This window comes from Ptychodera flava (assembly GCF_041260155.1).
Source record: "Ptychodera flava strain L36383 chromosome 3 unlocalized genomic scaffold, AS_Pfla_20210202 Scaffold_26__1_contigs__length_13983176_pilon, whole genome shotgun sequence".
In the NCBI taxonomy this organism is placed as follows: Eukaryota; Metazoa; Hemichordata; class Enteropneusta; family Ptychoderidae; genus Ptychodera; species Ptychodera flava.
The window spans coordinates 2,396,207-2,411,107 of record NW_027248280.1 but is presented as its reverse complement, the minus strand read 5'-3'; the positions used below and the strand labels follow the sequence as shown (position 1 = coordinate 2,411,107).

General features: G+C 37.9%; 1 protein-coding gene across 3 annotated transcripts; it reads left to right on the top strand.

The window, feature by feature from the left end:
* Positions 1-1,370: 1,370 nt before the first annotated feature.
* Positions 1,371-12,085, top strand: LOC139125822 (uncharacterized). 3 transcript variants are annotated; one of them, XM_070691925.1, is made up of 11 exons: positions 1,371-1,466; positions 2,085-2,303; positions 2,684-2,852; positions 3,488-4,113; positions 4,282-4,410; positions 4,661-4,747; positions 4,900-5,606; positions 7,230-7,379; positions 7,684-8,404; positions 8,989-9,219; positions 9,637-12,085. In XM_070691925.1, the coding sequence occupies exons 2-7, from the start codon at positions 2,193-2,195 to the stop codon at positions 5,470-5,472; spliced, it is 1,695 nt and encodes a 564-aa protein (XP_070548026.1). In that variant the 5' UTR covers positions 1,371-1,466; positions 2,085-2,192; the 3' UTR covers positions 5,473-5,606; positions 7,230-7,379; positions 7,684-8,404; positions 8,989-9,219; positions 9,637-12,085. The 3 variants fall into 3 exon arrangements, 2 of the variants coding, with proteins under 2 accessions (XP_070548026.1, XP_070548027.1); XM_070691926.1 differs by lacking the exons at positions 1,371-1,466; positions 2,085-2,303; positions 2,684-2,852; XR_011550365.1 differs by lacking the exons at positions 2,085-2,303; positions 2,684-2,852; positions 3,488-4,113; ... (4 more) ...; positions 7,684-8,404; positions 8,989-9,219 and having other exon boundaries at positions 9,637-9,776.
* Positions 12,086-14,901: the final 2,816 nt, after the last annotated feature.

Sequence of the window (14,901 nt, the reverse complement as noted above, 5' to 3'; positions counted from 1 at the left end):
GTATCTAGACTTGGTTCAAGTCTGTGATTTGTTGATGTTTGAGTGGAGTGAACGCAATAATATGTATTTTGCTTTCATGTGAAACGCGCAAGAGTGGAGTGGACGCGACTGTATACAGGGGAGTTTCACCTGGAAACTAAATCACTAGACTACGCAGACTCAAAGGTACCGCATTCAATCGCTTGGAAAACATGGCCTGGGCTAGCAAATTCCGAATAGGTTTGTACGAAATAGGAGAGACACAAGAGAAACTATTATAAATTATTTTATTTTTTAAAAATTCACCGACTTGAACCAAATCTACCTAGTATCTTACATTGTATCCGACACCCGCACCGGATATGATCATGCCCTGTGAATCTCACTGACAGGTACAAATCAAAATATAATATGTGCACCTTGTCTGTCGCGAGTATTTTCAGTGCGGTTGGATTTTTGTGGCTCATTTATGGCTGTAAACGATGTAATTCACCACCTAGATACTTAAACTCGTCAACAGTAAACTTGTCGTATAGCGGTTCTATCATGATTCACTGTCCAACCAATCTTCAGCAGCGTAGACAACATGAAAACACTGCACTGTATGGGACCATCCGTGAAATGAATGACAGGTGTCGGCAAAATATACAAACTTTCAATACGTTCGTTTGTGTGTTTTGGTACAACCGTAGTTGTACCCAAGTGCAGTGCCTGTGAACTGACTGCAAACAACAAAATTTTGACCATAATCACAATGACGTTTCGGAGTGTCACAAGTCTTATTCGCTCAGCTGTTTTACATGTATATGAACATACCAGCGAAGGTCACGCGTACGCGTAGCTGTAAGTAGTTCGGTTACAGTGAAAATATAATTCGTATTTTAACTAGTTAACATACGGGTTCATATCAGGACCGTCAAAAGAATAGGTGAATGGCGATACAGGCATACCATGTATAATAATTGTAACTATCCGATATATCGTTGGAAAACTTTTTTATTGCAAGCCTGACTTCCTAAACTTCAGCTATTTACAAAGCGATTATTATTGTAACTATCCAATGTCGTTGGAAAACCTTTTCCCTTCAAGCCCAACTTTCTAAACTTCAGATAATATATAAATTTAGAACGCTATTTAGAAAGCAATAACTATTGTTTTGGTTTTTTTTTTGGTTTTTTTGTTTGTTTTGTTTTGTTTTTGGTTTTGTTTTTGTCATGTTTATCATTATCAGCAACTTTAGCTTCCATACACAGGAATACACGTAGTTCAGAAAAAAAAGTTTAAGGAAAAAACACAATTCCGCACCTGATTCTGTAACTCGGCCTTTCGGCCTACTATGTAACTTTAAATTGCGTCAGCAAAGATACTAGTGTGTTTTGTAATGTTGAGATCCAGGCGGCGCTGGAACTTATCCCATAATGCACCGCGGCAAAATGGTAGCGCTGTGAGGGCAAAGACGCCAGAACACGGAAGTTTTTCAAGTGCTGGTGAGTGGTACATTGTCACCTACATGACCCCATTTTCAGATCACTTGTGATTTTTGTTCACCAGCATAGCTGGGTTATATTCATAGACAGCTTTTACATCAAAACAGAGGCGTATTTCTCCATTTTAATTTGGTTGGTTGCACAAACGAACCGAAAGTCAAGTTGCATGTATTTTTCACCGGCCGATTTTCTCGTAAATCTTAGGGGTTTTAAAGACAGCAATAGTCATACTGTAAAATTGAGTATAGGATTGTATCAAAACTTCCAATCGACCCCTATCGACCCCACTCGTTCAGGAGCTATAGGGCTCTATTTTCGTTCATCATTTTGCTTCATAACAGCTTTGTGCAAACAAATGCTGGACGTAATGTTTACACAGGCCCTGCTGTTAGTGCATAGCCGGGGTACATAGCTGCTTCACGATCCGTCCATTATCACCTCGCCTGCACGGAGGTAAAGAGAGAGATGTAGGGTAGGGGCTTTTCTACCACCATGGTGTGCTAGTCATGTGTACAGGCTGGCTGGTTGGTTTGGCTTGAAAAAAATTGGGTATCATCAGATTGTCATTATCAGTGAGGAATGCTTCATGTTATTTTTCTGTTATTATGTATTTCACAGGTATCCCGGACAGGTATGCACAGTCATACAACAATGTAGCTTGTGTGGAAAAAAGAAACGTAGTGTATGTAGATGTAGTGTAGAGTTGGTGATGGTAACTTTAACAAAATGTCTGCAAAAATAACAAAGCGGCAGCTGTTCAATGGTCATTCATCACCCACCAAAACTACTCCAGAAAAACCAGTCAAAAAGAAACATGCCCTTGGAGTCATAAAAACAGTAAGTAATTTGCCATGCTGTACCTACTAAAATAGTACCTACTAACAGTAAAGGGGGGTGTTAACTTTACCCACCATGTTTCATGTACATATGGTTCCCAAAGTTGAATGCTAATAAGGTCACTATTTGTCCAATGATACACAAGAATAAATGATGTATGACAAAAATTGTTATACAGTCATGATTTTTTCAAAATTGATTAAACGTTATATAGGCTATATCATGTAGGTTTAAATGCAATCACCATATTTAGTAAGTGTCATTTTGTGTGCTGGTGAGTTAAAGGTTTACCAACATGTATGTATGTAGCTTCTGGTTATGAAATTTCTTTACGTATGTGCTGTCCTGTGGAATAACAACATTGTAATATTCATTTGCAGTCAAAGAAATGTCAGTGGACTGTTGATGAAGAAAAAGCACTTGTTGAGTACATCAGTCTATCAAAACTTGAACATGAATTCAGCGAATGGCCATATATGAAGGCAAGTAGTCCTTTTTGGATTGAAGCTGCAGCTGAAGTAAATAAAGTGGGTTTGAAAGGGAGAACAGGTATGTTTTAGTTGTTTATATTTATGTATATTTGCTGACTGATTTTTTTGTAATTTTGTTTTGTATTGCTAACACCATTAATTTCTACAAGATGCATTATGAAACACCTATTGCCTGGTCATGAGGGCTATAGCGCCCGTCTATTACCCCGAGGGGCCGTGTGTTAGCAGAAACACATCGCTATTCCCCGAGGCCGTAGGCCGAGGGGTATAGCGATGTGTTTCTGCTAACACACGGCCACGAGGGGTAATAGACGAGCGCTATAGCCCGAATAAAGACCAGGCTCTATATGTTTTATAACACAACACATGTTCATGTTGTATTGATATATAGTTTTTAATGTCCCTAGGGAAATAGCTTTCAAAAAATACCCTCTGACGTCACTTTTGTTGATCCGATGGGGACTAGACGTATCTCTTTTCTCATCACGTGACGTATTCTGGCGAATTGCGACAATGAATGAGCATGTGGCGTATTATAATGCCTCCTAGTAGAGAACACGAATCGTGTAATATGGAGTGATCATAAGGAATGTATAATTAATAAAAATTTGTGACAGTGTGGGTAAATAGTAAACTTCCACTCAAGAAAAAAAGAAAAGTATATTCAGTGTTTTAATCTTCATTTTATTGCAGGTAGTGCTTGTAGACAACGTACAGTAGAAGGTGAAAACTCACTAAAAGCAAGATTTGGCACCCTTGAGAAGGCAGAAATGAAGTTTGGAATCTTGCAGGTTGATCTTGATCTTGATCACATAGGTACAACAACTACACAGTCGCAATCTCAATCAACTCTTGCAGATGGACTTCAAACCCCACAGATTCTGAGAGTACACAATTCAGACATACCACCATTATCTCTTCTAACAAGCCCAGAAGTAGTAAACATGCTGTCCCCTGAAGTAAAATCAACTGTCATAGAGCAAGTGTTCTCATCAATGAGTGCAAGTGACCAGTTATCTGTATTAAAGTCGCTGGTAACATCAACAGAGAAGAAGAACCTACTGCCAGCTACAGAGCATAGCTTTCAGTCACTATTACTACATCGTAATGTTGTCTACCCTCCAAATGACTACGTCCAGCTGTCCACTGATGTCATGCTCATGCTCCAATCAAGAAATGAAGATAACATCCCTTATGAGCTGTTGAAAGCCATTGGTTTAAAAAGAGATGATGGATCACCACGAATGCCACTAGATAGAATGCCATATCCAATGATTTGTTATGCCATTAAATTCTTCAACAGTTCAGCTCCATCACAGGTAAATTTCATTAGTCACTGACATTAATATGTGTACTATTTCATACACTGTGTAGATTAATCTGCCTACTCCTGAAATGTTGTACTCTGTTCAACTGACAATGTGTTTAAGTTATTATTTTTTCATTTTTTTTTAAACAAAAGCGTATTATAAATTTTATTCTTTCAGGTAAAGTGTCCGGAAATTTATCTGCAGTGGTTGGATACCATGTATGCAAATTTTGGTGAACGGTTCGTACAGCTGTACCGAGGGCCCTGTTGGAGTGGTGTATCAAATGGGGACTATCACACTCAGAATGTAAGTATTAGTAGGTGAAACCTGGAAATTAATTGGAGTGTGGTACCAACAAATAATGATTTCAAAACAGAAACTTACATATCAACACACTGACTTGTTTACAATGCAATAATGCAGTCAGATATTTGTGCTGTTATAAACAAAAGCAAGACAGGAATTTGCTTCATAATGCATTGCACTTTTCTTCAATATGGATAAAATGTAATCTTTTATGGATAAAACATTTTTAAACTGATTTTTTTTTCTAAAGGCAAAAGTGAATATACCATCTGTGAGCACACGAAGACTTAGAGTCAGAGCTGAAGAGAATGAGTTTAAAGCTGACACCTCAATACAGGTAAACACGTTAATACATTCTTTCATTTGACACCTGATGTGCATGATATTCATAATAGCCGATACCCCAATCTATTTGAATCAACATTGAAATTTTAACAAGACTATATAAAGATTATAACGTAAATTGTGTTGTTTTTTCTTAACTTTCAGACATCTGCTTTGCAACAATTGAAACAAATATCACCAGGAACAAGAGTGTGGATCAAAGCAGATGGGACAGACATGCATCCTGTTCTGCAGGAATCCAAGAGGCAGCTTTGGCATGGTGATGTTGACATCTGTGATGGGAACCTTGCAGCTCTGTACCGTGACTATAATGACAGGCGTAACCGGTTGAAGTCGATTGTCAAAACAGTTAATGGCAATGTGGGTTCCCTTCAGAGGTGGCATGAAGACTTACAAGATGACAGGGTATTCCTCAGAGAGGGACAAAAAACAGCAGTGGCGAAATTCAACAAAAAGCAGGGGGACAACAACACACCTGAAAGCACATTGATGAGACTCTCGTGGGAGGTACATGAGTACGCTATGCTGCACCAAATCTGTGATGAATACATAGATGTGTGTGCATGCTATTTACAGCAAATTAATGAAGATGCTCAATGCAGTCCAAATGTCATAGCTGCTATTCGCGATGAACTCAATGAAATGCTTGAATACCTAAGAAATTTGTACAGAGAAGAGAACAGCAGCCTCTCATGTATTGGTATTCATGGTAGCTGATGAGCAGCGACAGACAAAGCCTTATGCACTACCAGTACGTTATATCCTGTATGACTCTTTGAAGGACAGTACATATCAGAGATTGATGGATGAAGTGAAGAAAGAAATTGTGAAAGCTGGATTGAAACCAATAGGTATGTGAAGTCAGAAAACATTGATATTCCTGATTAAAGTTCAACCCAATTATGTGTATTTTGCTTTAACTTTATTAGCTCCGCTGTCAGCGACGCGGAGCTTATCAAATAGGTTGATTATCCGTCGTCGTCCGGCGTCCGGCGTCGTCCGGCGTCCGGCGTCCGTCGTCCGTCAACAATTGCCTTCTCCTCTGAAACCACAAGTCCAATTGCTTTGAAATTTTATATGCAGTTCACTTGGGGTGACCTTACTTCAGTTTGTTTCAAATCATGGTGATATTTGCATATTTGTATTTTTGGGGCATTTTTTTGTGTTTTTGGTAAAAAAATCTTCTCTGAAACCGCTCGTTCGATTGCTTTGAAATTTTATATGCAGTTTGCTTAGGGTGACTTAAATCAGATTTGTTCAAATGGTGGTGAAATTTGCATATTTGTATTTTTAAGGCAATTTTTGTTCATTTTTGGTAAAAAAATCTTTAAAAATCTTCTTCTTCAAAACTACTGGTCAGATAGCTTTTATATTTGGTACATATGTCCCTAGGATGATCTATTTCAGATTTGTTCAAATTGTGCAGAAATATGCAAAATTGCATTTTTAAGGCAATTTTTGCCATTTTTGGTCAAAAAATGTATTTCTCAAAAAGTACTGGTCTGATAGTTTTGAAATTTGGTATACAGGTTTCTATAGATGAACTAAGTAATATATTTTGAATTTCTGATGAAATCTGTAATTTTGTATTTTTGGGGCAATTTTTGCCATTTTTGGTCAAAAAATGTGTATTTCCAAAACTACTCATCTGATAGCTTTGAAATTTGGTATAGAGGTTTCTACAGATGAACTAAATGATATTTATGGAAATAATGATGAAATCTGCAATTTTGTAATTTTGGGGCAATTTTTGCCATTTTTGGTCAAAAAATGTGTTTCTCAAAAAGTACTGGTCTGATATCTTTGAAATTTGGTATACAGGTTTCTACAGATAAGCTTAGTAATATATATTGAATTTCTGATGAAATCTGTAATTTTGTATTTTTGGGGCAATTTTTGCCATTTTTGGTCAAAAAATGTGTATTTCCAAACTACTTATCTGATAGCTTTGAAATTTGGTATACAGGTTTCCATAGATGAACTAAATGATATTTATTGAAATAATGATGACATCTGCAATTTTGAATTTTGGGGCAATTTTCCCATTTTGGTCAAAAAATGCATTTCTCAAAAAGTACTGGTCTAACAGCTTTGAAATTTGGTATAACTAAGTGTGATATTTTGAAATTATGATAAAATCTGCAATTTTTATTTTTGGGGGGCAATTGTTGCCATTTTTGGTCAGAATATTTTATTCTCAAAAACTACTCATCAGATAGCTTTGGTTGACATGTTCTTAGGGATGATCGGATGTGATATATTCAAAGTATGATGAAATCTTCAATTTCGTATTTTTGCAGCTTATTTTAGCCACATTTTTCTGGCCACTGCATTGAGTTATCAAAGATTTCCACCTTCTTCATCAACATGTGTCAAAAATAGTTATTCTGTACATAAACACAGCGGAGCTATATCGGCTGCTAGGTCGCTTGTTGTATTTTATTTGATGGAAGAACTATTACTATGTCTTCTAGGTAGTGTAACAGATGGTGAATTCAATAGTTGCCGCTATAACAGTATTAGTGGGAAACCGACGTCAGTGTTTAAGCTGAGAATGATGGCTAAGGATAAGGTTTCCAGACTGCATCCCAAGACACTACTAGAAATGCTGCTAACTAGGAGAGGTAGGTAAAGTCTTATTTTTCTCCATGGCCAAAAGAGTGTGATACGCATCAATAAATCCAAACATAACTTTACTAAAAATGTGGTTTAAGATACACTTCAGAACACATATTGACTCGTCATTTTTTCTCTTAAGACACATATTTAGCTTTCTCTAGGTCTCTGAATGACCACAAAAGTAACTGTGGTAACTCACAAGTATGTTACCCAAACCCAAATGATTGAAAAAGAAAATTAAGTGTTTTATTTTTGTGTGGTGTTGTTTTTGAATGGATAATTATTATCAGCATTTTCCATTGGTTACAGTGAACAATGAGGGTATACATGTCACTGAGAGACATAATCCTGCAATACCGCAGTCTACGATTGCACGTGTTGATGAGCTACTTGCCAGAGGATGGTCCATGAGAGATGTCTTACTGCACATTCGCCAGGGGCAGTTTCCTCATGAAGATTATGCACCCTATCCATGGAGGGCCAACACCCCAGCAAGTCAGACAGACCTGTTGAGGTCTATTTTTGCACAGTTTGAGTTCAAAGCCTTGGTATCAGCCCACAGCACCGCAGAGCACAGTTTTCATACTCATGCATATATTCCAGCATTGGATGAAGACACAAAGGATTTCTTTCACGACAGGGAAGATCATAACCACATCCTAAAGCGAATTGCCCAACACACCAGATCCGGAGGACCAGATGATATCAACCTACAAGCCTTTAAGGAAGCCTTGGAAGACAGCCGTACAGGGTTGACATATCCAGCTTTCAAGGGTCTGAGGAAACAGTCTGTTGAGGATGCAGAGAGATTGCTGTCATATCCAGTGGCCAACTTTATGGAAGAACAAGGGTATGAAGAAACGGCTCGTTATGTAAGAGTTGTAGCAGGTTGGCATGAAGCCAGTGATGGTCGAGGCTTGTCACAGTTGCAGCGCCAGAAATATAATTACAACATGCTGAATCTGATTTTGGAAGAGCTAATGCCATGGTACAGAGATGTATATGACTTTGCCACTGTTGATATTAACAGGTAAATAAGAAACCAGTCAAGTATGCAAGGTTTAAGGTTTTTCGTGTAATTGTTACTTTCAGGCTAGATAAAAGTGTGACTCTCCTTATAAAAATTGTATTTGAAACAATGTCATGATTGTGGATGCACTAGATACATGGTGACAGTTGAAACACAAGGTGATTGTTTTGGCTGCTCACCAAGTCATTGATGCCATGTTAGGTTTTACTGTCGTAGACAATGACCCACAGTGTAATTGGGTCAAGAATGATGTTAGCGTGTATGAAATTTCAGGCCCAATTATGTAACGGATAATACACCTGGAATAAGACTGAACAATCCAACATTTTTTTTAACCCTTTCACCGTAGTTTCCAGTAAAGAGGTCCAACTTTAACACAGAAAACAGTGAGATTCATTTGAACCACATTTGTGACAGGTCAAGGGATTACTGTGTAGCTCAGTCATTCTGAGCATGAATTCTATGACTAGATGGTTTGAAACCATATGTTGTGGGTTTGAATTGTATCAGCCAGTTATATAATGTGTAATATGTTTTTATGTTTTGTAGTTTAAATATGAATATTTTTTTCTAATTCCTTTCAGACCATTGCAAGGTATAAAGGGATTTTCTCGAGAAACCATCATCGCAGTGGTAACAAATATTGAGTCCCAGGAATTTAGGAGGCGACAGATTGCAACAAGTAACCTCCCGCAAGAGCATCCTCGTGCTGGTACAACTGATGATGTGGAATGCTTCTTCAGTCTGCTCCGTAAAAAGCTGGGTGATTCATTCACACACAAACAGTTCAAGAGCTGCTGGAGATCCCTGTGCAGGTATGTCTGCCTTATGTCAAAACAGCTTGACTAATTTTGAATGAGATAAAACCATGGTGTAACTTAAATATGTATTTGGATTAGTGTTAGGGCCATGAATGGCAACTTTTATCATCTGTAAGATAGCAAGCACTAAATGAAAACATAATGTTGCTGTGTGAAAGAGTTTGAATTTTGTCTTATGTAAGATCTGCGATGTTCATAATCTGCAAACCAAATGATGGAATGAATGGGAGTTGTTTATAACCATTACAATGTTTTGTGTTTATGACACTAGTTATGCATGAAAAAGCTTAGTTCAAGGTGTAGAAATTCTTAAAAATTTAATGACCAGTACTATTTACTAACTTTATGTAATATAGCAATGCAAAATGTTCTTCTATGCTTATGCTGTATTTTTTGGTCATTGATTTCCAGTGAATTCTGTAAAAAGTCGAGACCAGACTTGCCATTTCATTATTTCACTGCAAGCAGCCGCTACAGAGATGAGAATGAACCAAACTTTGATGAGAGTGATGAAACACCTCGGTTACACCAAGTACAAATGCGTTATAGAGAAGATGGGTCCATTTTTGCTGCTGGAAGAGCCCAACTACCTGTTCGTAACCATCTATCTGTAAGGGCAAGATTTCATCGGACAGCTGTTGATTTGCCCCCACCACCAGGCTATGAGAGAACAGGGGAACATGATTATTGAAACGCCAGAACATTGACTGACAAATGTAGCCCAACAACAAGTTGCTACACAATGACATGGTCAAAAAGACACAATTGTAATATATTGTACATTTATTTTTGTGTGAAAAAATCAATGGAAATAAATATGTAAATTAATAGTGTGAAATATGTAGAGTGAATTTCTGGAAAAGAAATGGAACTTTCCTTTCAAATTCTGTAGTAGAATAGATCAAAACTAAAAACAAGTGACCTAACGGCCGACACAGCCTTGCTTTGTAATGTTAAGAATAACTATTTTTGACACATGTTGATAAAAAAGCTGGCAATCTTTGATAACTCATTTAAGTGGCCTTACAAATTATGTCAAAAGTAGCTGCAAAAATACACAATTACAATGGAAGATTAAATCATCATTTACATGTATCACATTAACATCATCACTGAGAATAACTGTAGCTGAGCAGGTTTTTGTGAAACAAATTTTTTGATCAAAAGCAAAAAGTTGCCCCAAAATACAAAATTTTGAATTTATTATTAATGTAATTGTAATATATCACATTTTGATCATCCCAATGAACCTGTACATCAAATATCAAAGCTGCCAGACAAAGAGTTTCAGTGAAATACACTTTTGACCAAAAATGACAAAAATTGCCGTTAAATACAAATTTGCATATCTCTACACAATATCAATAAATCTGATATAGGTCAACCCAAGGGACCTATCCCAAATATTAAAGCTGTCTGAATTGCAGTGTTAAAGATGTTCTGACCACAATTTAAATAGATTGACTAAAAAATATAAATTTCTGGTTTTCACCACATTTTGAAAAAACCTGAGGTCACCCGAAGTGAACTGTACATCAAATTTCAAAGTAATTAGATATGTGGTTTCAGAGAGGCAATTGTTGACAGATAGATGATGGAAAACAAGGACATTTGATAAGCTGCATCATTGACAGTAGAGCTAAAAACTATATTTACAATGAACGGGATGGAATGCAGTATCTATTTGATGGGTCATCTTTCAGCCACTTCCCGCGTTTTGTAACCAAAGCAAAAGCAAAATATCCAGGCGCATATGTTGTTACTTGAAATTTGGGTTTTGTTAATTCAATTTTAACAATTTCATTATTTAGCAGAGCTGTCTGTACTTTAGGAATTTTTTCCACACCTACAAATCCAAGGAGGCTCCAACTACCCTGTATATGTGCTTCAAATTTCAGTGCATTGGCATCTGCTGAATTTTTAAGATCCCTGACAACCCTTACTTCAAATTCCTCTTTTTTCATCTGCAGTTGCCTGCACAGTTTCAAAGTTCTCTGACATGAGTCTCTGAGGTTACAACCTTTCAGCTGAAACTTCTCTGTAAATAACTTTTGTTCGTCTTCGAGTTCTTGTAGAAGGACTTCATTCCTGGTTCGCCTGTTCTGGTTGCTGGATATGTGTGTGGGCGCTGCGGAATGGGAGTTGCCAGCTGGATTATGAGTTGAGGAGGATGTTGTGCTTGGTCTTGGTGGCTTAGCCGTCGACACCGGTCTTGACTGTGGCGCTGATGTCATGATGGGGGGCTCGCTGATACATATGTTCAGAGGGGTGACGCGTCCATCGCTGACAAAACTAATGTAGTCCCGCTTCATTTTAGCCACTAACCTTTTCCCGTTCATTGTTGTCTGCACTGGTACTGGTGTTGGAGTTACCTCCTTCCAATCAACTACACACATGTAATCTAAAAGTGTGTCCTCTTCATATTCGGTGCCATCATCATGGTGACTGAAAACACCCTATAAAGTAGCATAAAAAGATGTTTTTATACCTGTTTTCTGGAAAATGAAGGTAATAGCATCAGCAAAAGTAGTAATAACAGTTATAGCTAATTAGAGAAACGTCAGCGAAATCATTCTTTTGCACACCTAAGACTTGCAGATCTTCCATGCAGACAAATTGTTCAAAACGAGTTATTAACTTAGTGGCACTCTGACTGCCAGTAACATTTACTGATCGTAATTTATCCTTGCAGTGTCTAACTTGAGGGGATCTGACCATTGCAAATCTTTCTTTATATTGCATTTGTGTTTGTTACATTTGCACTGACTTTCGGCTTAGTCATTCATATTTGTTGGTGGCTAGTGCTCGAATAAATGGTTGAATGCGGTTACGAGTTTCAATAAATGATATAAGATGGCAATATTATTTAATGAGTTCTACCTGTCAAGACACGAAAATATTCAAAAAGATGTGACCCGTTGAGAAATTTCTGGAGTTTTGTAATCTAGAAAAGCGTCGTTCAAAAACACCAGTAAACTACACTTTGAACAATCACTGGCACGATCAAAAACGTTCACAGAGAGATAATTCAAGATCATGCAAAAAAGGCAGATCGTCTATGTAGCCAACACGAACTCTCTGATACCGGCTATCAAATAGTACGAAAAATAGTAAAGAACGAGCTACAAAATTACTATCAGTTTTAAGTTGCAGGTAGAATAAGTATGTGACTTTGTATAAAATACTAAAAAAATAGTAGAGAGTGAGCAACCAGCGGAAAGTTAGTCGAGGAGTTACACTACGCATATCATTAGCATTTCATTGTCGGCTACTTGGACGACTGTGTGCCAAAAAAGTCATTCATGATCAAAAATATATAATCAAAAGTGTCAAGAGAAAAATGTTATGATTCCTGGTTTCCTCGAACGACGTTCTGTTTACTGAAAACAGCGACGCGTATTTGTAGAGAATCATGTAGCAAATTGCTAAAAAGGGACCGATCAGATCAGTATAGTCAGACAATGAGCTTATAATGTGTCCACGACGATTTCTTCGCAAACAGAAAAAAAACTGAAGACCTGGTAAGCACATATTTTTAGTTTTTCTACGGCATAATGTATAATGTCTTAGAGACCACTTTTTTGCTATAACCACAGGTAAACATTTGCCAACTCCCCTTCTCAGTCGCACGCCGTAACCTTGGGAACACGAGGAATAAGATCATGGTAAGATGCATTCTGCCGAAAAAGACGATTTCTAATTATCGACGTATAATACACGAATATAATCGCTTCTAAATGAGTTTCCATACAGCGGGGAGTTACTTTTATTTGAAAACTGACAATGGAGCTACTGTGGTAGCTCCTGCGGACAACCAAGTTTGATAACATGACGTATTTCTGTCCGTTATGATACCAATGCCAAAAATAACTCATATGAGAATGTGGTCCCTATATAAAAAACCTGTAGGCGAGAAAAGTGTTCCTTAAAAACTAGAAAACAAACACTGCTGTATGGTCAAATGTCTCCGCCATTCAGGGATATTAAAATATGAGGTTGACTTGGCGAACGAAACTGAAAACTGCAAGCTTTCCCACGAAAAGAACTTCAACAAAATATATATCAAACTTCGTTCTGTGTATTAAACTCGGGCTAAACAGGGCTAAATTTGTATAACTGCAGTGCGTAAAGTATTGAAAATGTTGAAGGAAAGGACCACGTACGGAAGTGGGCCAATATGTGTCAATGCGTTAATTGCCGATTGTTAATCATCCTTTCTATTTAAGGCAGGAAGCAACTCAGGTGTCTGCAAAGAAATGACTTGTGTGTGACAAAGATGTGGGTACATTCATCACACACCTGGCATCTAGGCCGACCCATGCAGTGTTTAGAAAATTGTCTTTTTAAAAGATTTGGTGAAATCCAGCATACTTTCTCTAAATCCAGAACAGAAAACTTGTCTCTCTTTGACGACGACAACATTGTATTGATGAAAATTATAATATAAACTGGTGTAAAGGGAACGGTTTTGAAACGTTTTATAGGCCCTACTTGCTCTTTGCATTCACCCTTCGTCATAACTGATCCCTTTCTCTTCCATATTTGGCTCATAAACGTATGTGCTCGCTGTCATCCTGAAACGTATTTAGATTTTAGGTATACTTTGGTAACATTACGAAGAAATTTTGTCGAAATTTTAACCAGCAACACGATGATTTAAACAAGTGAAAAAAGTTTTCGTTGCTTTCTCCAAAAGACTTTTTAGCACCGAAATAAACAAATCGAACGACTTATGGCAAAAAAAGTTTAGTATACAGTAAAACTTACCGCCATATCAAAGCTGTTCGTTACTTGAATTCTCTGAGGACACACGAAGTTTTTCACTGCGTCAACTTTTTTCAGAAAAATAGGTCCGACTTCATCTAATTCTCCGGGAAAACTTGCTGCTGCCATATACAATTCAATTGAAAATGACGCTGCATATGGTATCTGATATATATAAGTTCGTTTGGTTTCGACTGCCTGAATTATCAGCTTGTCGTCACCATCATCAAACTCTCGGGACATGTGTGGGTTGACTTTGACGCTGAGCGAAGCGCTCGCCATGGTGTCTGACTGTCAAGTGATGAAATAAACAATCTTGCGCAGATTACGCCGCGGTGCATTATGGGATAAGTTCCAGGGCGGCGTGGTTGATATCGTTTTACTACATGCAGAACGTGAATGTGCAAAAGTGTGACGTCATCCCTTCAAACATGGCGTCGCTTGTAGTGAGAAACCAGCTCTGAGCACACAAAACCCCGTTAAACAGTAGTAATTTGGATAAATAGCAAGACATACCTGAACGGTTAGGTGCCAAATGGTATGTGAAAGTAAACCGGCAAGGAAAGGAAGGCCGAATAACCTTCTCAGACGCCCGAACGGAATCCCGTTCGGCCACCATGTGTACTTTCTGTACGGTTTGATCTGTAGCTCTGCTTTTGCCGTCCGACCCAAATATCCAGGCAAAACCTCGAGCTACAGTACTGCAGCTAAGTTTCGGACAACTCTCATTCGAGGCCATATTTGCAAATACACTGCCGGGTGCGTTGTGGATATAAGGTGACTCCCTAGTTTGCTGGAAAAGGTAGCCTAATTCAAAGCTTCGACGCCACATCCTGTATCGCATAACCTCATCTCTGCATTCTGCATGGCATAATGTCATGTCCAGATTCTGCATCGCATAATGGCATGTCC